Below are 23,727 nucleotides of genomic sequence, written 5' to 3'. Positions count from 1 at the left end.
CAAAGGACAGGCTTGCCTGTGAGTCACAACTCAGGAATTCTGACAAATCAACCCAGATGTGTTGGAATGTTGCCTCTGTGCCTCTAGATGCTATTTGACTTCTTGCTACACAACTTCTGTCTCTTCAGGCATTTACATCTTTCCCCCTGGATAAGTTTTGCTGTTGTACATCTGCAGTGTAACAGTCCTTTATAGGGAAGCTTGTTTTTTTTACCTATTCTCTAAAGGCTTGGTTATGTAGCTGTTAATTTTTTTAAAGTTAAATGTCATGTTATAGGGTATGTCTACACTACAAAGCCTATGTCAACATAGTTATGCCAGCGTTGTCCCCTAGTGTAGGCATGGCCTACGCTGACGGGAATGTTTTGTCAGTGGGAACACCTCCAAACAAGGTTAGCTGTGTCAACAGGACCCCTCTTCCATCAACAAAGCTGCGTCTATCCAGGGGTTTTGTTGGCATAGCTATGTCAGTCAGGGTGGGGTTTTCACACTCCTGACTGGCATAGCTATGCTGAGGTAACTCACAAGTATAGACCAAGCCCTAATGTAGTCAATTTTTAAACATATGCAAACAGGAGAAGTGGAAATGAGTACTTAATATATCCAGACAAGATTAGCTCTTCATTTGCAACATATACAATTTAAACTACAGGGGCGAGATTAAGACAGACTTCTCCTATTTGAGTGTCCAGTATTTTCAGGATAAAATTAGGAGGCATACGAAAAGTATGAGAGAAATGATTCCTTTGTTGGCTTATGTTTTTGTTCTGTGTTCCTGCTCAGAGGAGCACTGCTTTCTCAATTCAGTGGCATGTTGCTTGTTCTCAAACAGTGTGTAGAATGCAGAGATGACGCCACAAAACAGATGGAAGATAAAAATGTGCTAAGCCAAAATATCCTCCTTGCTACATTGGCATGAGCATTGTATTCGTCCTGCAGGACATTTATTAGAAATCGGGATTATAATCACAATATTTTAAGTGTAATTTTCTGGTGTGCATTTCAGTTGAATAAAAAGCTTATTTTGTATGTACACTTAAGTTTTCTAGGGCAAAGAGAAGTATTTGTGTATATTTTAATGTACTTACTGATCACAGACTGGATGGAAGGATCTTTCAGTAACATGATACTATCACACTTTGCCTGCCCTCCTCCCACAGGATGTGTTTTGTTTCTCAGGTACTTGCAGTTTTGCCTGGCCAAAGGGCAACCATTGAAAATCTAACGTGATGCCTGAGTGACAGTGAGCACTTACTAAATTGTGGGGGCGTGTAGCTTGCTTTTCTGCCTTGCTTTGTCTGTGATTTTTAATTCATTGTCAGATTCTTGGGGAGCACTTGCCAGCTCAGTCTTGCCCTGACTCCTGCTACTTTCTAATGTCTGAACTGGCTTGTCTATAAAAGCAACTTCCTATTTAAAACAAACTCTCTTCCTGGTGGAATGGATCTTCTAGAATTCTTCTGCCCCTTGCTTTTGTTTCTTAGCCTTTCTTCATCTTCCTCAAAATTTGTTGCCTCCATGTTCTTGTTTTATCTCACCTCTCACTTTCCCTGTTGCCTGTCTTATGTTTCATTGTTGTCCTTCATCTCTGCTTGCATGTTCCAGTTCCTACTCTCTTTTCCTCCTTTATTTTGTGTCTCCCCCACATACTGTTATTCCTTCATGCATGTGTCACCCGTTCACTTTCTTCTCTTTCCATAGTCCCCATTTGCTCTGCTCTTCCCATATTTTTATTTGCATTTAATTGCTCCTCTCACTGGTTTGGGAGATTTAGAAAAATGTTGCTCCTGTGTTTTTAGGCCACCACTTTCTTATAAACGGGCCTCACCTCTGGGGTAAGTGGCTCAAGTTATGGTGCTCAGGGTTTACAGTTAACATTTACTAACAATTACAGCACAGCAGCATCTGAGATATTACAGTTGTTTTTCTACTAGGTATGGGAACCACCATATATTTCTTTGCAAAGTAAGCAAATAAGAATTATCAGGTCTGAGGACTGAATTGGAAGGTAACAGACTGTATTTCAGTGTGATGGTTTGTACAGTGCACATACACAAAGTATTGCAAAATACAATTCAGATACGGAATAGAAATTACTAAACATATATTCATACTCTTGTGTTAATACTAGTACAGCCTGTTACTGGTCTGAATGATGTTTTGGGGAAATAAGTCTTCTGGCTGGGCAGCATGAATAATAAAAAACTTGTTTACAAGAGTAGTGGTTTAGTTTGAGGTCTGTATGCAGAAATCAGTGGCAGGCTCCACTGATGATTTCCCAGGGTGTGGTTTAGCACCAGTGTGTGAGTAAAACAACCTTTGGGGTTGGGATACAAATATCTGTATGAAAGATGAGTGCTGTATGTGTAGGTGTCTATGCACTTGACATTCTTCCACATGCTGCTATACAAATACATAATTAAATGGATCCCTCGTCATCCATGACAGGAGGAAAATGGTGTAATGGCCAAACCAGGTGTTTGTAGCAGTGCCAAAGTACAACAAACAAATCATCTCAATAACTGGAGTAAAGTGTAGAAATATAGATCAGAGGTGAACACAGATTGGAGAGAATGGTGGGTTTAAAAACACTTATTTTTTGGCATTTTACGTGTAACACTTGTGAATATCCTGTCGAGTTAATTTTTAAAAAGTTAAAGCCTTTGCTCTGTATGTGGCATGTTCTTTTTAGAACAGCTGAGTCAACTCCTTTCTCTCCCTCCCCTCATTTCAATACAAATTTGTCACCTTCTCCATTGCAAACTGATGTGCATTCAGGCCAATGCGGGAAGGGAGGGAATACCGTGAGCTAAATGTAAAACACAATGCGGAAAACCCCTGCTGTCCCAAACTTTGAAATGTTTGGCTGTAATTTATGAGGGGAAGGGGGAAATTATGATGGAAGAAGTAGTGAGAAGAACACTTAAGGCTTGTCTGAACAGTGTGTCAGTCCACACTAGAGGGGTGTAAATTCTAGTGTGCACTAGCATGTTATGCACTAACTGGGTCTTGTGGACCCACGAAAAACTCCCTAGTGCATCTTAATGTAGTCCTGTTGAAACTTAGGGTTTTCAAAAAATTTAGATAAAATATTGAACTAATAAAGTTGCTTAAATGTAGTCAAATAGTATGTTCCTCTGTTTTTTAATATTCATCTCTGCAATGGTAGCATCAGACTGTGCACTTTTTGATTTTAAAATCCCATTTCTAAAAGGGACTTAGATATTTATCATCTTAAGTCTCACAGAAAGACCATGGAACTTAAGCTTCTGAAATGCCTGCCTAACTTTGTCATAGGCTTCTAAGTCACCTATGTCCTTTTAAAAAATTACAAATTGAAAGGACACTTATCAGATACTAGCTCTGCAAGAAGAAGCCTTTACAAATACAGAAGATCTATGGGAATGTTTCTATAACCCTTTACAATTCCTGTGGAAATAGCTCTTTAAACAAGCACTCTACAGTGTTTGTTGCACAGATATTGTAGCACTGTGCTGATAGCCAAGACCATGCAAGGTAAACTGACAATTTTTGAAATGGGTATTGTATTCGCGTTTGAGTCATTCAGTCATTTTTTTTAAAAAGTTGTTTAATTTCCAAGGTAAAAATATGCAAATTGTAATGAAATTACCAGGAGATGGAAAGAAATTCCAAATAGTTCTGAAAAATTGCTTGAATATCATGGCATACATTAATGACCAGTCGTTTTTCTCTCCTTTCACAAAATAACTTAAGAGCAGTTCTTCTGTGGCATCTTATGTAATTGCAGCCTTTCAGTAGTTGTACAGTGTCAGCAATAACTGGGAGGTTAGGTCAATCATGGAAATATTTAGATTGCCAGGATATTGCAGTGAATAAGCTCATTTAAAAATACTAATAACCATCCTAAAATACTAATCATATGCTCCCAAGATTTTAGGAAAGAAAGTGCACAGGATACAGGATTGTTTTAGCAGATGTTTCTGAGACCTTACTATATTTATGTATGGAGAAATGTTAAGTTGGTGTAACATTCATCTACCAGAGATCCAGGAGTTGCAACTTTGTGTGTGAGCTCCGAGCCTGATAGGGCGTTAGAGCAGAGAAGTGCAGTTGAAGAGGATCATATTGAGATTGTACTCTTATCTACTTGTACAGTAATTCCCTAATTCCTAGGGAAAACTATTGAATTAAAATAAAATAAAAAGTTTTCACTGTTGCTGAATGAAGGTTGAAGTAAGAGCACAAAACATACTTAATCCCCAGTTCTGTGCCCCTGGTGCCAGGTCTTTGAAATCCTTCTTCCTCTTCAGTTCAAAGAGAAAATGCATGTTTATTTTAGTAGGAAGTATTTGTATTAGTTCTTACTATTTGGCTTCATTTTGTGTATCCTGACCTGTTTTACAAGAAAATTATTTTGCTATCACTCTGAACAACTGTAGTTCTCTGCCAAGTAACATCTATGTTGATTGACTCAGCCTCCTTCATGTGAAAAACAGTTTGATTCTCTTCAGTACTTGTTTTGTTTCTTCTGCATGCTCTCCTTCCATCCTAACTTGACTTCCTGCCTCTTGATAGAAGCTTGTCTCAAGTAATGACACTATACCTAATGCTATTTTGCAAATCAGTACACAAGGCAATCAGCCACTCCTGTTCATCATGAACTAGACTCACCACTACAGTTAGGGCTTGTCTAACTTGCTATGGTACATAGGGCTTACCAGGGGGTTCAACTTGCGGCAATTGATGCATCGGTGGTCGATCACTCTCCTGTCAACTCCTGTACTCCCACCTGAACGAGAAGCGCAAGGGGAGTTGACAGGAGAGCATCTCCAGTCGACACAGCGTAGTGTGGACCCCGCAGTAAGTAGATCTAAGTATGTCGACTTCAGCTACTTTATTCACGTAGCTGAAGTTGTGTAACCTAGATGGATCTCCCCCCATACTGTAAACAAGGCCTTAGTTAAATATCTGCTTCCCACTCTGATGGTAATGTTATGGCATGCTGATCTGTAGCAGTCTTATTTTAACTACTGAGTATGTATGCTACATGGATTCAAGAATATCTTTAGGAATAATCATTTTAATATTCTCTTCAGAGGTTGGCTTGGGAGACCATATAAAAGATCTATTGGGTAAAATTCGTTTGCTGCAGATGTATCATAAAAGCGTTCAGTGATCACACAAGTGTTTAATTTTCTGTGGCTTCAGCGGCAGATTTCGTCACAACTAGACAAACACTGCATATTAAGTATTGTCATTATTGTCTATGTAAATTTGTCAAACATAATTTTTTTGTCTGAACTGTGAGTGCTCAAGGCTGGATTAACCACTGTGCAAATAGGTCAGTCAGTGCCTGTCACCCTGAGGGCATGAGGCCTTGTTTGAAACCGTACTGGCTCTGCATCTAGAAATGAGCTCTGCTTTTGGCAACCAGGCATCAAACCAATGGACACAATACCCTGCTGGGCTAGTCTCCATATTGTTCCTATGCTTGGGATCGGGCTGCTGCTTGGCTGGCTCTGCAGAATGAAATCTCTGCTTATTCTGTGTTTGCTCTGTCTGGTGCATAGCATAGCAGTGAAGGGAAATGTTCATGCGTGCAGTCAGGCAGTGCAGAGCCAGCTCAGCATTAGTAAGCCTCAACTTATCCTGCCAGGGCCTCTTTAGCCTAGTAACTGAGTCCTCTGAAACATGGTTCTCTGTGGGTTAGGAACAGAGAATTGGGGTGCTTCAGAGGCACAGGCTAGGGGGCTAACTCTTGGATGGTTTAGGACACAAATTTAGAGGGGTCCTCAGCTGACCAGTGGGCTGGGTAACAGAGGCCCAGAGAGGAGCAAGGAGCCAAACATTTTATAGTGCCATGGTCTACAGAGAGCTTTAACACTTCATGCATAGCTAACACTTCTGAAAATCAGGCTTCTTAGTTACCTAGCATGGAAATAATTGTCATAAGGATTAAGAATATTGGCATCAACGATCACAGGCAGGTGTATTCCAGGGGAAAAATTATTTTACATGTAGGATTGTTAGGTTAGGCTGTTTATTTTGGAAATAGAACCTGGGCAAAGTTTTCAAAAGTGCCAAAGTCCTATTCTCAGAAGTGACAGGATCCTAAGTCCCTTTTTACTTTGAATGAGACTTGGACTCCTAAGTGAAAATGGAAAGAATTATCCCAAGTAAATACTGTATTGTGTCCTGTTGGACTTGATAAAGTTTGCTTATGGTCTGAAAGACTGTGTAAGCGCTGTTGGTTGAATTGCTTGGGTTCAAGGAGTCCACTACACATTCAGTCCATTTGGTTTGGTTTACCAAAGTTTGAACTTTGTTCCTTAAATTAATAATAGGTGATGTCTTTAAATGACTATAGTCATAAGGAACAGATAATGAGCCACCCTGTGCAGTTTTGTACTCTTATTCCTATTGTAAATGATAGGGTTGTACACGTGTCAGAGGCATATGAGTTTGGCCCAGTCTCAATAACTGTGCAGCTAAGTGAAAACTGGGTTGTTGGAGTTACTTTAAGATATACCTAAGGTAGTACATAGATAATGAAATTAAAACAGTATTGTTGGAGTACTGTAGTTTTTAATTATAGTTGTTAGTAGAGCTGTGTTTTTTTTAAAAAAAATCCAGAATTGTAATTTTTCATTATTTTCATACAAGTGTTTTGTCAAATTAATTTTTCATTGGATATTAGTGAACCTCTTTTGTCTGAGAGCAACACTGTAGGCAAGCGTATTAGAATATATGCTTAAATAAAACAATAATTTTGCATAAGTTGTTGCAGCAGTACTAGCATGTGAGAGGTCTTGAAATTAAGGAAAATTTACTGCTTTAATGTCATCAGTTTCCAACAGCATTATACTCAGAGTCGTATTCAGGGTTTTAGAGAAAATCACGGGTAATGTTCATACAGCATATCAAAGCAACTCTTCAAAGATAATTGGAGTAAGATTTTAATTCTTTTATTGAGGGAACTCAAATAGGAATTATTTTTCCCTTTGAAAATAGTAAATAAAATAAAATTAAAAAAACGCACCAGATTTCATGAACATATGAAGTTCAGACAGAAGAATTTGAGAGTCATGATGTGGGTAAACAAGATACTTGCAAGTTGTTTTATGCATCACACTAAGTGTCATATATGCTAACAAGAAAAAATACTCACAGGAGTATTCACACCAGAAGTGAGTTCTCAGCTTCTTTGAACAGTATTTTGGTCATTTGTATAATAGATGTCTGGTAGCTGCAAATGTTAGTGGATAATTTGTGAAGAGAGGCTCATGTTTGACAGCTTAGCTCATCCAATCAGGGAACAGAATACCACATCATCTAAGGCTATGGCTACACTACAGCTTAAGTTGACATAAATTGTGTCACGCAGGGCTGTGAATTAGTCCCCACTTCCCCCTGAGTGACATAACTTATGCAGACTTAAGCACCGGTGTGGACAGCAATATGTCAGGCCAACACAGCTACCGCCACTCATGGGGGCTGGAGTAATTAAGCTGACGGGAGAGCTCTCTTTCATAGGCTTAGAGCAGGTACACTAGAAAGCTTACAGTGGGGCAGCTTCATCAGTGCAGCTGTGCCACTGTAAGCCCTCTTGTGTAGCCATAGCCTAAGTAACCAATAATACTACGCAATAGTAAATACTCAGTGATTTGTTGTTTACAGGTTAAAATGTGTTTGTGAAAATTAATTACAAAAAGACTTGTAGACGTGCTTGCTGAAAAAGTACAAAGATGAAAAGGTGGAAGTTTATAGGATAAATTAGTTGTAATGAATAATTCAGCCAGTTGGCATTGCAAGTTATATACTCTGTCTGGATTTAGTATGGTTCCATATTTGAATAAGTGGACAGCATAATTACAATAGCTAAATAGTTGGCATAATTAGAGCAGATGAATATTTTCCATAGGAGACTACCTGAGATTGTGTTCTGGACTGAGGCTAGGAAAAGTAGAGAATTCAGTTTATTTTTGATGTACCCCTTTGACTGCTATTGTTGATTTTCATGACCACTGCTCAGTGCCATGTACCTTTTATGTATGTGTGTCACTCAGCAGTGTAAATTTAGCTGTTGAGATACATCTCCCTTCCTTCCTTCCTTCTCTCAGGGAGTGTTACCATAGCATTTTCCTCCCAGAGCTGCAGACGGGACTGACTTTGAATTCTGTGCTGGTAGCTCCGATACGATGTAGTAGGAGAATGGGAAAGAGGGTAACATAGCAGCGTGGATAAAACTCCGCTTGTTTTTCCAGCAAGAGAACACCATCTCTCTGACATGGGGTCATCAATTTTTTTCTAACATTGAGGACTGAATTTTGTATAAACAGAAGCAAATCTTCTGGCTTTTTCATCTGTTTGCTTCTCCCAAGGAGATCCATACGAGGTAGTGTCTGCCTGACACCAGCCTTCATTTATTTTCTCTTGTAGCTGTGGACGTGGCTCGAGGAGTTACAAAAAGAGCTGCTTGATGATGTCTATGCAGAGTCTGTGGAGGCTGTACAAGACTTGATCAAACGCTTTGGCCAGCAGCAACAGACCACTTTACAGGTTACAGTCAATGTCATCAAGGAAGGGGAGGATCTTATACAGCAACTAAGGTAATTTTTTTTTTTTTTTAAAGAAAAATTGGTGTTAAATTTTTTCAACATTTTGTTTTAAAGCATTGGGGATATTTCTCCTTAAGCCTCTTCCTCCATATACTTCCCCCATATAATGGATCATTACCCTCTTGATTTTTTTTGTGAGGGGAAGGGCGAGAATAAAAAGCTACCCTGTATGAAAATAAATATGAGCAGTACGATTAGATGTGTTTCATTCTATGCAGATCTTATCTCACCCTTTGTTTACAGGAAGTTGGGCTCATAAACATTACCTTCACGTAAAGGAGAGTTAGCCTCCATAAATTATCTCTGTGACATGAGTCTGCGCGATATCAGTCAGAAGCATCCGTGTGGCATGCAGTGCTTAAGGATTACTGAACTCTGAGCAGCAGCCCTTTCTAAAGAGACCGCTTGTTTTAAACTGACACTTGAAGTTCTTTTGAATGTTAGCACGTGACATGATTGTTTTTTTTTCCTGTAAAGGCAAAGTGAATGTGTGGTCTTGTCCATTACTGGTAGCTTAAATAAATCCTTGGGCACTTTCTGAATTCTGCAGAAGTGGGTGTTACCTCATTTGTGGTGGTGGAGTATTTTTTTTTCTTTTTTCTTTTTTGGCTTTATACTCAAGTAAAATTGAATCATGTAATTCAGCATACAATGAAGTATGTAGTCATCATGTCTCATTCCCTCTTCAAAATGAAAAGTTTAACATTTAAATTTTACTCGTGACACAAATAAAATGTTGATTGAATACATGTATTAAACAAGAATGTGCCTATATGTTGAACACTGAGGCAGAAAAAGAAAGTAATCTAGTATCCTGATGCTTTATTAAATTACTACAGCATCATTGTAATAATTTATCAAAGGACCTCATGTGCTGAAACAAGGCCAGCTTCCTCCTAGTGTTGTTCATACTAATGGTTTTAGTTAAAGAGCTTTGTCATGCACATTTAACAGTTGACTGTATGTAATCCAATTCCTGTTGCTTTCTTTCATAATACCCCCTTTCCTTCCTTTCCACTTTCAATAGGGATTCTGCCATTTCTAGTAACAAGACCCCTCACAACAGTTCCATCAATCACATAGAGACAGTTCTGCAGCAGCTGGATGAGGCCCAGTCTCAGATGGAGGAGCTTTTTCAGGAACGCAAGATCAAGCTTGAACTCTTCCTGCAGCTACGCATATTTGAGAGAGATGCAATAGATGTGAGTCTCTGTTTTGTGAATAACTTTAATTAAATTTGCTTTATCCATATGGGAAGATTTATACAGATTTATACAGACACATTAATTTATACAGACACATGAAAATAATGATTTCACTGGTTTAGTTCTTACCTGAATGGTCTGACGGATTTGCTTTCCTCTAAACTATGGGAGTGGCATGGCCTGAGTGTAGAACTGGAAGCTGAGGACGCCTTCATTCTAATCTGAGCTCTGATAAACACACTCTGTGGCCGCTGGCAAATTATTTAATCTTGCTGCTACAGTTAATCCGTGTGTAAAATGGGGCGTTAAGCAATCAAGTTGACTCTCTTTCACAGGGGTGTTGAGGATGAAATCTTTGTAAAGAGTTTTGAGTATGAAAAAACACTACATCAGTGCTATTCAATAGTAGTTATAACCATCCTTTCTTCCTCTTCTGCACACCAGACTCTCAGTTGTAGATATATTAAACCTCAAGGGTACTTCTGAATGGCTGTGTTTTTGCTGCTCTTGGAAAGCCATAGCTGCTGCAGCTAAAACAAACAAAAAGCTCCCCCCCCCCCACTTTTCCGTAGCATTTAAAATAACAAAACCCACCCGTTCAGTTGTACTGCAAAACCTGCACAAACTTGCAAGCACCTTGTGGACTGGCCAACACTTGGAAGAAAATACTTGCTATTGGTATGAATGCTTTTTGGCTATTCATACTTTAAGTAACTTTACATATAAAATTAATCCCAGAAGACTCTAGATTCCCCATATGTTAGTAAGATGGCCTTTCAAAGATGCTGCTGGGTTAATCATGTATCCTGTAAAAAAAACAAAACAACCCAAGCCTTAAACTGCTGTTTGATACTATAAATGCACACAAAAATTCTCAGAAACTTAATGCAGAATTAAGGCTGATCAGTGGTGCCTGAATGTGGAGAGTGGCTAAATTTAAACCTGTGAAAACAAAGAATTGAAGAGTTAAGGTTCATAGAATATCAGGGTTGGAAGGGGCCTCAGGAGGTCATCTAGTCCAACCGCCTGCTCAAAGCAGGACCAATCCCCAATTTTGTTTTTGCCCCGATCCCTAAATGGCCCTCTCAAGGAACTCACAACTCTAGATTTAGCAGGCCAATGCATCAAGAATCTTATTGGAAGATGCTTTAGTCAGACCAAAACTGTTAGGCCCAATGCAGGAGTAACTGGGTGAAATTCTCTGCTCTGTTTTATACTTTGTTGTTAAATATCTGTGTATCTGCTGTCAGGAGATATGAGGGAGAACTAAGAACATGCCATTGTTCACATTGTGCTCCACACACCTGAATTCCAGTATTTATCTGCATGCATTCTAGCTACATTCATTGTGCTAGGTGTTTCTGTTCTGAATGGTGGAGCGATTTGTTGGGGCAGCTCTGCAGGACTGCGATGAGTAGAGAGGTGCTTGTGTACCTTGAGGAATCAAATATGCCTCATTTCAGCACTGAATTTGGTAGCATGTCATTAGAGGTGCACAAAGGTGTCGGTCTGACATAGGGACTGTCAGCAGTCTGGTGACATACCTCACTGGTCTTAAGGGCTTACTGAGGGTTCTGTGAAGGCAGTATCTCAGAAGGAATCTTCAGGGAAAGATTGAAGGGTGGTTTCTCTGGAGTAGGCTCAGTGTTTGAGTATAGGCCAGGTATAGGCAGCTTCAGTTTGCTACATCTGACTTAAACCTGAGTTTTGCCTTAGCTAAGGAAAGGTGTTACCCTTCGTCTTAGAGTGCTCATGTGCACTGTTCCCAGAGTGTTGTGTAGTATCTATGAAGGCAGAGTGCTGGGGTATCCTCAGAGAGGAAACAGTCACAGTTGTGTTGCAGGAGTGGTGTGGACCTTAACTTTGTATTTCCTGGTTTTCACCAGGTTTAGCCACTCCCCACCTTCCGGAAGGGTACAAGGCACACCAGGCAGCCTTAACTTTCTGTTAATGACGTTTTCGGCATTTAATTACCTTTGTTTAAAAAAAATTCACAGCACCTCTGTGACAGGGCATGCCTCACCACTGCGGCGCCTCCTGTTGGCTGTCCGGGGAATTAGTGCTGCACCCTCTTCTGGTGGTGTCTCACCCACTGTCACCTCTATTCCTGGACCCACGTCACTCCCAGGACTGTGGCATCCTCTTCAGAGACACTGCCCTCCAGCTGTGCCACACATTCTGTCCCCCACTTCCGGGGGAACCTGCAGTCTACTGTCCAGCCACTTCCTTTAGTGGCAAACTGCAGTCCACGGTCTAGCCCCTTCCTTCAGTGGCTCCAGCACCCTCCTTGCCCTTGTGTCAGGGCCCCAGTCTGCAGATCCCTGCAGCCTGCCAGGAGCTGCCTTTAGTTCCCTGGGTCTCTGCCTGGAGAACTGCTCTGCCCAGAGTACTTGCTGCCTTCCGCCTACAAGGCAGCCACTCCTCCTCTCTTCTCAAGCTTCACAGAGTAACTCCCACAGCTCTGTTCTGCTGCCCTTCTTATATGGGCCAGCCTGGCTCTGATTGGTTGCTCCTATAAACTCTTCTGTAATTGGCTGCCTCCCTAGGGCTGCTTTTAATCTCTTTTCTGCCAGTCTGGGGCAATAGCCCAGCTTCCCTCTCCACTGCTTCTGGTTCCTTAGCAATGATTACCCTGGCTACAGAAGGCACTGGCTGCATGTTGATCCCTTCACTGCCCCCTCCATCATTTCCATCTCCCCTCTCTCCGCCTGACCAGCACAGCCTGGTTCTCCCTTCTCCCCACAGAGAAACTGGCATCAGCATGGGACCTGCAGGTTGAGGAGAGGCTGCAGGGACTAGCAGGGAGTTAGTGGGGACATTTTTAAAGAGGGGTGGAGACAGAGATGGGGCATAACGAGAGGAAGTATGGTCTAGTAGTTCAGATACTAATCTGGCACTTGGAAGATTTGGTCCCTGCTCCACCTTGGAGTTCCTCTGTGACCTTGGGCAAGTCACTTAGTCTCCCTGTGTCCGTTCCCCATCTATTTAAAAAACAAATAGCACTGACCTGCCTTACAGGAGAGTTGTGAGGGGAAATACAATAAAGATCGTGAGGTGTTCAGATACTACAGTGGTAGGGGGCCATATCAGTTCCTGTGATTAGATGGATGCGTTGGCTGAAGCCCTGCAGCATCCCCTCTTCACAGCTCTGACCCCTTCCTTTCCACCCGGCACTGTTCCAACACTCCCTCCTCATGGCTCTCACCCACATGTTCCTTCCCCTGTGCTCAGACTTGCCTTCCACTGCTCCAGGTACTCCAGCATTTCCTCCATCATGCCCACTGCTCCTCCCTCCCTGGCCCCAACGTACCTGTTGTTTCGAGCCCCACACTCTCACACCAGCTCCACCCTCATCCTTGCTACTCCATGACCCCTGCAAAGTTGAAGTGGATGTGGGAAGGTGATGGGGCTGTGAGCTGCCTGTACCTGCTGGAGGCAGGAAGGGGCAGGAGAGTGGAGAAGCAGAGTGTCTCTCCCCCCACCCCCCTTCCCCCCCCCCCATCTAGGCCAAGTGTAGGGGATAGGGCTCTGCACATCCATTTACAGCGCAGGAGACTCGTAGAAGTGGCCCATTAATGTCAGTGACACGTTCTCAGCAGAACGAGGGCACCCTACAGAGATGAATACTGTCTGAATCAATAGCTCTGCGTTGTGTGAACTGCAGCATTCATCTAAGTACCTGTTCTTCCCTATTATCTGGCTCCCCCCTCCCCCTTCCAGGATTGCTGCTCTTGTGGGCCGTGTTCCAGCTCAGCTCCTCAGTTTCCATGCTTTGTGCCTGCTCCAAGCATGTCTCTTCTCAGTTCCCCATCAAGAGGGTCAGGGACCTCCAAGTGTTAGCTCACAAAAGCAGCAGAGATGGGGGCTCTGACCTTCTCAGAGGGTCATGGCCTCCCAGATTCCAGCTCGTGCTGCAGGGCAGGGAGTGAAGCTCATAAGTGTCCAGAGGGGCAGAGCCCCCGGGGTGCTCATTCCCATATGGGGGATCAGGGAGAGGGGCTCAGAACCTTCCAGAGGGACAGGGCTCCCTGGATCCCATCTCACACGTGAGCAAGGAGACTGGCTCAGAGTCCCCAAATCCTGGCTCACTCTCGGCACCCCAGCTGTTTCCCTGAGAGATGGGGCTGTGAATGGGCTCAGCTAGGGACGGAGGAGCAGCGCAGAGGAGGGAAGGGAAGGATGTGGGGCAAACAGTGTTTGAATGCTCACTTACACTAAGAAGAGTAGCTGTCTAGAGTGTTCTCACTTCTCAGTAGCTGTGCCAAAGCGCCGCCCTACAGGGGAAGCTTGGCAATGGGGCAGAGAACACACTCCCTCCACTACCCAACAGCCCCTTGCTGCTCCAGACTCCCCACATCTTCCTGTTTCTGCCGCACAAAAGTTTATAAGAGTATGAAGATGTTAGGAGCAGCTCATGTAAGGGGCAGGGGCTGTACATAAGGAAACCAAACTGATCAGTCACTTGCTCTCCTTTGATCATACTCACTTCTGTTGTTTAGGAAACAGGTGAAGACCCCGATTGTCTAGGGTCTTTCATCTTCACTTACTTCCTTGACAGCAATTCTTAAGTAAAATCAGACTTTGCATTTAGATTTTAGAGCACATTAAAGCAGAAATGTTGGTATCAGGGCAGAACTCCGCAAAAGAGCCTTTGCTGGATGCAGGCAGAGAACAAGAAACATGCACAACACACATTCTCTAGGAGCTGCCAAGGGTGGGGCTTGAACTCACAGTGCATGGGTGTTGCACAGGTTCAGTAAACATAACTTGTCACCTTGAGCCGCCCAGTTGCTGTGACGACAGATGGCCTGGAAGCCCTTTTGCTGTTAACAAAGTCCTGGTCTTGCTGCACATGCACGCTTGAATCTTTGTGCCAAGTTAGCACAAGCTGATTGGAAGTTCCTGACTCTAAAGTTAATAGCTACTTCAATATTGCTTCCCCAGCAGGGTAGTGGCTGCTGTGCACTAACTAAGATCAGTGCAGATTGACTGAGATCTAGTTGGGAAGGGTAAGAGCCATAGGTTAAGCCTTAGGTGTCTGCAAAATCATGTTAAAACACTTAGGGCACGTCCTCACTGGCAATGTTAAAGCGCTGCTGCAGCAGTGCTTCGATGTGGCTTTTGTGGTCACGGCACCAGCCCTGGGAGAAAGTTCTCCCAGAGCTATAGAACCCCCACCCCCACCAGGGGAATAGCTACCAGCGCTGGTGCACTGTCCACACTGGCACTTTACAGCGCTGAAACTCGCAGCGCTCAGGGGTGTGTTTTTTCATACCCCCTGAGCAAGAAAGTTGCAGCGCTGTAAAGTGCCAGAGTCTAGACAAGCTCTTAGATGACTTTGTAAAATGCTGCATTCAGGGGAGGCTGTATCTTGGAAGTCTTTGCTCAAATGATCCCATATTTGGACCACTGATATTGCCCAGCATCCACCATGAGGCACAACAGATTTCAAGCCAATCAGAGGTAGCATGAGGATTTTACAGCGCTTAGAGTAGTCCGCTTTTAAGCAGAAAGTAATGCTCAAACTTGACTGTGCCTACGTTGGCACTAAGCTCTGTTAACCATTTGTGGTGTTTACTGTTTTACTTAGCTTTGATAGTGAAAATAAACTGCTTGATTTCTCAAGCAATAGCACAATTCTGCAATATTTAAATCCATGGGTACTGTTATAGAATCCTATAAAAGTAGGACTGGAAGAGACCTCAAGATGTTATCAAGACTGGCCCCCTGCACTTAGACCATTCCTGACAGGTGTTTGTCCAATGGGGATTCCACAGTCTCCCTTGGAAGTTTATTCCATATCTTAACTATCCTTATAGTTAGAAAGTTTCTCCTAATATCTAACTTAATTTCCCTTGCTGCAGATTAAGCCCAATACTTCTCGTCCTACCTTCAGTGGACACGGAGAACAATTGATTACTATCCTCTTTTTATAACAGCCCTGAACATGTTTGAAGATTATACGCACACACACCCCAGTCTTCTTTTCTTGAGACTAAACATGCCCTGTTTTTTTTAACCTTTTCACATATGCCAGGTTTTGTAAACCTTTTATCATTGGCTCACTCTCGTCTGGACTGTCTCCAGTTTGCTCACGTCTTTACTAAACTGTGACACTCAGAATAGGACTCAGTATTCCAGCTGAGGAGAGCAGACAATTTACATCCCTTGTCTTATACAACACTCCAGTTAATATGCTCTAAAATAATAGCCTTTTTTCCAGCTGCATCACACTGTTCACTTATATTCATTTTGTGATCCACTATAACCCCCAGATCCTTGTCAACAGTACTACCACCTACCCACGTATTCCCTAGTTTGTATTTGTGCATTTGATTTTTCCTTTCTAAGTTAAGTACTTTGCACTTATCTTCACTGCATTTCATCTTGTTGAATTCAGACCAATTCTACCAATTTTTCAAGGTCCTTTTGAATTCTAATCCTGACCTCTGAAGTGTTAACAACCCCTCACATCATCATGTCATGTGCAAATATGACAAGTATACCATCAACCTCCATTATTCTTGTCATTAATGAAAATGTTTAATCGTACCAGACACATGTTGGATTCCTGCAGGATGCCACTAGATACACCCTCCCAGTTGGACAGCGAACCATTGATAACTACTCTTCGAGTATGGTCTTTCAACTAGTTGTGCATCCACCTTCTAGTAATTTCATCTAGACTGCATTTCTCCAGTTTGTTCGTAAGAATGTCATGTGGCACTGTGTCAAAAGCCACACTAAAATCAAATTTTATCACATCTACTGCTTTCTCACTAACCACCTGGCCAGTAATCCTGTCAAAGAAGGAAATTAGGTTGGTTTGGCATGACTTGTTCTTGACTAATTTATGTTGGCTATTCCTTATAACCCTGTTATCCTTGAGGTACTTACAAACTGATTATTTAGTAATTTGTTCCAGAAACTCAACTCACCAAAGCCCTGGCTCACAGTTTGTGCTGCCATTTATACCTGGGCTAGCTCGGTGTGCCGTATCTGCAGGCCATTCTGAGAGTGGACGTTCCATAAGGGACCCAATATGGCATATCTCTAACCATGCCTACTTTACAGCATAATTTGCATGATGTCTAGTAAGCAAAATACAAAATAACCAGAGGAAAAAATGCATCCAAGTACATAACGCTTCTACCCATTGCTTAAGCTGTGATCCTTTCTGATCAGCTTTTTGTCCCACATGGCCAGATAAACCCAGTGGGTACCAATAGTGCTTCAAGATTTTTGTGCAGCTTTCCTGTATTCTTGTAACTTTTCAGTCCTGAGTAACCCGTTGGCAGATCAGTGTCAGAGCCCCTCACCGTGTTACAACCCCCTATCGTAGTGCCAGTTTTTCCCATAGCCAGTTAGGCAGCAGCCCCAAGACCAGCATTCTCACTATCCAGCTTACATCGCATACCTGTGCATGATCAGTTGTACTGCATGAACACCTCTTAGCTGGGCTACCTGGTTTTCAATGTTTTCTACCTCTCTCCCCTCACTGCTGTTGGTGCCCATCTATCTTGCTCCCTAAATCACAATGCCCTAGGAATAGGGTTGTACCAACAAATCGTTTTGTATGATGATTCTTTTCCCATGCCAGTACCAATTTTCAGTGAAACATATGGAAGTCCAGAAAGGTTTTGTCGTAGAACATAGATAATAGGCCCCAGGTCATTCGGTGTTTGAGATTTCTCTATCTGAAACAGGTTTGTTTGAGTCTGATGGCTGTTTATTTCTACCCTATCACAAGAAAGTAATCCAGTCTGATCAACAGTGAGGCTTACAGATATTCTTTTGGGATACGGTGCTAACTTTGTATAAATAGCCTGGTTTTTTTAATTAACTGTTTGCAGTTTCTGATAGTTGTTTATGCCTTAGGCTTGGTCTACACCCAAAACTTAAGATGACCTAGTTAAGCCGACCTATGCCCTGGTGGAGACAGTGCTTGGTCAATTGAAGAATTCTTCTGTCAAACTAGCTGCTTCCTCTTGCAGGAATGGGCTTACTACAGTGATGGAAAAAACCCTTCTATCGCTGTAGTAAGTGTCTATGCTACAGCGGCACATTTGCAGTGCTGTAGAATGTGCTGCTCTAGTGCTTGTCATGTAAACATCCCCTCAGTGGTATCAGCTACAAGAGTGGTGCTGATTTTCAAATTGACACATGGAAAAACACGCTCTTGGGAAGAAACAAAACGACTTTGCATTTGATTTGAAGTACTAAAATACTGTTTGCTAAAATAACATGCAATTGATGTTGGAGCTGTGTCAAGAGATACGTAAATCTAAGTAAACTAAGTTTGGGTACACTTAAAATCAAGATTTCAGAACGTAAGATTGATTGGATAGGTTATATAATTACTGCACTTGAGCTTTTCTTTATAAAATTCTCAATATACTACGACAAGAGTTTTGCTAAGCAGTTAGCCGATAATGGAACACACACAAGAAAACTGACAGTTCCTGCTCAGAAAGGTGAGGCGTTATTGGCTCGTTTTATTAATGCACCTGAGTGGCGTAGCTGAAGGCTAAACTGGCACACCATGCTGCTGTATGACTTTGTTTCTTACCACTCTTAGCGTAAGCGAATAGATTTTCTACCCGAGGTGTTATGCCAAAGTTTGTTTATTTTACCCCTGGGTACAAAGACGATAATTCTGCTGCCTACAAAGTAATGTGCTTGTAAATTGATATTAAAAGTGCATGCATGCATGCATGCGCACACAAGCATGCACGCTCTGCTGTTGGCCTACAGAGCCAGAGCTAATCTCAAGGAGGAATTCCTTACCTCCCAAATTAGCAGAATTTTCTTGCCTGCCTACATCATAAAACTAATAACTTCCAAAACTTGCTCAGACAGCCCAGTGTTTGTACAAGTCAGTAATAGTTATGTTAGTCTGTAGCTTAGATGTTTTGCCGAATGGATATTATGAAGCTGTTAGCTGGGGAGAGAACAGATGGAGGTGGAAAGCATAGTTCTTCTAACTTGTTTTTGAATTCCTGGTCATCTGATTCTCCAGTACAAATTGGACAAGTTGTAGTTCTTAATCCCAATAAAAACCTCTCCTTTCTCTATATCAGATAATTTCAGACCTTGAATCGTGGAATGATGAGCTCTCTCAGCAGATGAATGACTTTGACACTGAAGATCTTACGATAGCAGAGCAGAGACTCCAGCACCATGCAGACAAAGCCCTGACCATGAATAACCTGACCTTTGATGTCATCCACCAAGGACAAGATCTGTTGCAGTATGTCAATGAAGTGCAGGCCTCTGGTAAGATGGATCTGTCCCATCTTATTCTGGTTAATGTCTTTAGAGGGATTATCCAGACTGATACTAACAGGGGTCTGAAAGTGGCATCGATCCCCATTAATCACAATCGAGAGGAGAATGGACATGTATTTTGCTTCTTGAAAATAATTCCATAGCATTTAAATAAAATAGATGAAGCGTGCGGATCACTAATAAAGTAGACCCTACTGACAATTAAAATGCTCAGGTTTAAAGTGGGGGTGGGGGGAACTCTGTAGGAAGTGAAAGTAAATAGAAAAAAGAATAGAATGAATAGTACAAGGAATTTATTTTGAGATAAGTCATGTCTGTAAATTATGCATTGACTTTACAAGTAAAAGCAATTCATGTTTTAGTTTCTTAACCCTTTTCACTTAATTTTTTTTGCAATATCCTGCTGCATTTAATCTTTCACAAGATATCATTATAGACTTTAAGGACTTCTCCCAAGATAATGTTGAGCATTCACTTGCTCATTATAAAACACCTGGAAATAATGTTTAAGTTCCTTAATCAAATTCTTCAAGATTTAAGTATATTTTACTAAATCGAAAATTGTTGGTATATAATAACTGTAACTCCCCTGGAAATTAGATCCACGTATGTTTCAAATTAATGGGTCTCCACAGGTGTGGAGCTGCTTTGTGACAGAGATGTAGATATGGCAACTCGTGTTCAGGATCTGCTGGAATTTCTTCATGAGAAACAACAGGAGCTGGACTCGGCAGCGGAACAGCATCGGAAACACTTGGAACAGTGTGTACAGCTGCGCCACCTGCAGGCTGAAGTCAAACAGGTATGAGCTAAATATGTTCTGTGCGTTGTGAGTAGATGTGGGTATGTGTTCCATTTATATACACATATGTATGCAAATAAGGTAGCTAGGTTGTAAGAAAAAAAGTGTTTTAACTTCTTAATCTTGCAGATTTTTGTCCTGAGAATTAAGCATCTAGCACACTTTTTTGACCCTCGAATCTCAAAACAGATAATACCAGCTTAATTGTTAAGTTACTGTTTGCTATGGGACAATGCTGTCTGAAGAGCAGTTAGACTGTTCAGTCCATTTTTGTATCTTCCCTGTAGCAGACTGTAAAAAATCCTTTGAAATATTCCGTGACCTGTGCAGTGTGACTAGCTTGGGTGCCTTGCTTGCAGCACATACCAGTAAGGAGGGATCATGCATAACAGCAGGGCACATCATATTGGCTGAGCGAAGTGAGACCTTTCACTCAGCTTGATGGAATCTCTGTCTTTCTGTAATGCAATAACTTTGGAATGCTTCATGTAGTCAAGTCCAAAATTTCAGAGATGGTTTTAGTCATCGGTGGACATAACTCTATTGATTTTGGTGAAATTAGGAAATCCAGAAGGCAGAAAGGGGGCACACAGAGCCCTTGCACCTGGTGAACAGAGCCAGCAGCTTCAGCCAGCTCTAATTGTCCATAAATCAAAAAACCGGTTAATGACAGCCATGGACATCTTCTAGCTCCTATTAGCATCTTCCAGCGTAACAACAGTCCCCATCTGAGCTCTAGCCATTGTCCAAATAGAGTTTAAAATGTTGGCACCCTGAATGACTTACTCCCAGACAGGAGGGAAATGGGTGATGGAAGACTGGGGAACCTGGGAATGGGGAGGGGGTGCACAGAGCCCCTGGCATATGAAATAGGGGAGAGCAGGGGGCATAAAGAACCCCTGGCATGTGGGAAGGGGTTGAGGTGGGTTGTAGGGAACGCTGAAGTAGAGGGGGAGGATGGGAGGGTGCACCCCCCTCCTCTCGGGGAACTTGTGAAAGGGAATGAAGGAGTGCAAGAAGCCCCTGGTGTGCAAGGAGCTCAGCCTGAAGAAGCTGTGAAACATGTGACCACCCGACTGTAATGTAACTTGAAGTATCTAAATGTTTATAGTTGGCCAGTGTGCAGACAGTATAGGCAGCACTTCTTAGAATGATTACAGAGTGCAAATGACCCTTTTACTGTGAGAGGAAGGGAGGTGGAAGAGATTTTCCAATGATGTAGCTGAGACAGCCTTCTGTTATTTATTACACGTTGTCTTGTGAGGATGAAAGGAAAGTGCCAATTGGTTATGATGTCCAGCTTGCACAATATATTCTTGATTGCAGAGAGTCACTTACCAGCTGAGACAAGATCTTTTCTTTATGAAATGCTGATGGACTAGAATGTGGTCAGCGGCACTACCCCTCCCTTTCCAGTGAGGTCGAAGCAATCGCGTTTTAGAATATAGCATGCAGTACTTGGTTCATATTCCATGGCATACTATATTTACGGTTTAATCACATATGTAATTCTTACTACAGCGTACGCTGTCCTGTCACCTGCATTTGTGTATGAGAGCTGGGGGACCAGGGAGCGAGAGAGGAGGAACAGTTGAAAATTGCATTGACATGTGTTGCTGATCACATGTCCTACAGTAGTTGACAGAGGTATACTGCTGAGCAATGCCAGTGTCATGCTTAATACGTGTTTTCAGGATTTATTCAGTAAACCCTGTGTGACTCTTCATTTTTCTGAGTGATTAGTAATCCTAGCTAAAGTGGACATTGAAAGTTGACTATAAAACCAAAGTACTGAAAGCATTTAGCACAAGCCTCTTATATAGATGTTAATTGCTGAGATTGGACCCCTCTTCTTCTTGAAGTAAGTTTGTGGGAATCTTTCAGCTGACTTAAAAGTCAGTTGGATCAGGCCCTTTAGAACTAGAGCTCATTTCTATATTGTAAATAAAAAACACTTGCCAAGATAGTATTGTTCATACTGCCTAGTCATAAAACAGTAATATTCCCACCCAGGAGATAGGTTGTTTACAGAGCATCTTCCTGTGGCTTTTTATTTTTTTAGTCCCTTCAGATTTATGAATGTTCACATGAAAGGGTGCAACCCGTAAAGAATATTTAGATTGTAAGTTCTTCAAGGCAAGTGCTCTCTCTTATGGTTAGTATAGGTCTTAACAGAAATCAGGGCCCCATTATGCTTGGCTCGAGGTGATACCTTAATATCAACAATTAAAAACCCATTTTTATCTGTCTAGAGTTTTATATTAACTGTAATACTGTCATTCTTGACCTGTCACATTTTTCAAAGGCGTTTGAATTTTCAAATAAGTTCATAAACTGTGCTTAATATAAACACACAACTGAGAGGGTGCATGCATATGTTAAACACTTAATTTGTAAGTTTATCGCTTCTTATCCATATAATCTAAAAATGCTTCTCTCATCTTGAGACTGAAAAGTGTATGAATCTGAAAATATGGTCTGATACTTTGTATTTGTGTGGTCTCCTTATAATTCTACTAACACCCTTTGAAGTGTTTTGGGACTAGTAACTTTTATTTCTTCTGACTTTCATTACCTTAATACAAATACATGAGTTTTGGGGGGGCGGTTAAGCCAGGAAGCAGGACCACTTGCTGTTTCCTCTGAACTGGAAAAAGCTTTGTAGCACAGCAGGTCACAGCCCTTGCGCTATCTGAGAGGAACATGACATAGTAAACCTCCTTTTCAGACTGCTCTGTTGTTTGTATTTTGTTGCCGGAAGCTCTGAACACATGGTTTCCAGGGTTAAATTACTGTGATTTCCTGCCCAATTTACTACTGTTGAACTGGGCATAAGCATCCATTATGTTATGGAGAGACAGTGTCTCTGCAGAGCTAAGATTGTAACCAGCTTTTCAGTTTAGTCATGATTTTGACTCCCCCACTAACTGTCAAACCTGCTGCTACTGCTGACTTCTTTTCATGATTCATTTACATATAGCAGTAGCGTGGCATGGTGCCCTCCAAAGAAAAAGGGGTTGATAGCTCAAGCTGTTTACCATCTAATGAAAACAAATAAGATGTGCCTGTGCTGGGTTTAGTTGCCACAACTGTCCCTCTACTCCACCAGAGATAGCAACAATGGTGGGAGCCCTGTGAAGACGAGGCTCTTGCAGCTACTTAATTTTGATTGGAGTTGTCCATCCTTGCTTTGAGCACAACAAATGGACATGGTGATAAAAACATCCATGGCTGCTGGTGCCTTAATTACTTTACCTCTACCACTGGTGCAGCTCTTTTTATTTCTGACAGCAGTGGTAATTTCCCCCACCCACCCCAAAAAAAAAAAAAGGTTAGTGTAGATAAAACTACAAGCTAGAACGATAACAGAAAATGAGGAGGTAGTGGAAGGGCTAAAAGAGGAACAGAGGCTTTAATAAGTCACATAAAAGCTTTGCTTGCTAAATTAAGATGCCGAATAGAGTTGGGTAGGGCAAGAGTAAATAGCAACGGAGAGTGGTGTAGAAGAAGGGGTTTGAGGTGGAACTTGGAGGGGGTCTCAGGATGCTTGGTGTGCAAGAAGAGAGATTGCTTCAGATGTAGGGACTAGTAGAGCTTGACTTGAACTCCAGGGATGTGTGGTGTCTAGCTAGAAGAGAATTCTGGGGGGAAGTGAAAGGTAAACTGATGCAACACACATCAGACATTGGCTTGAAAAATAAGGGTGGTGTGCTTTTTCCATAAGATTTCTAACAGTTTTTGCCTCATGAAACTCAATTTAACCTTTACAAAATTTGCTTGTTTCTCAGTGTCAGCACTGGTGTCTCATGCTATTTTCAGAAAGTTGATTGTT

At 41.9% G+C, this 23,727-nt stretch overlaps 1 protein-coding gene across 3 annotated transcripts in view; it reads left to right on the top strand.

The window, feature by feature from the left end:
* Positions 1 to 23,727, top strand: part of TRIO (trio Rho guanine nucleotide exchange factor) — a 399,978-nt gene that overhangs the window by 213,050 nt on the left and 163,201 nt on the right. For all 3 annotated transcript variants that reach the window (XM_074945021.1, XM_074945022.1, XM_074945023.1), the window contains exons 12-15: positions 8,422 to 8,591; positions 9,628 to 9,802; positions 18,886 to 19,081; positions 19,729 to 19,895. In XM_074945021.1, the coding sequence (XP_074801122.1) occupies positions 8,422 to 8,591; positions 9,628 to 9,802; positions 18,886 to 19,081; positions 19,729 to 19,895 (708 nt within the window). The remainder of the gene's footprint in view (positions 1 to 8,421; positions 8,592 to 9,627; positions 9,803 to 18,885; positions 19,082 to 19,728; positions 19,896 to 23,727) is intronic.

Source organism: Natator depressus, chromosome 2 (assembly GCF_965152275.1).
Source record: "Natator depressus isolate rNatDep1 chromosome 2, rNatDep2.hap1, whole genome shotgun sequence".
Lineage (NCBI taxonomy): Eukaryota > Metazoa > Chordata > Testudines > Cheloniidae > Natator > Natator depressus.
The sequence above is the reverse complement of the archived record's forward strand: the minus strand, read 5'-3'. Positions and strand labels throughout refer to the sequence as shown.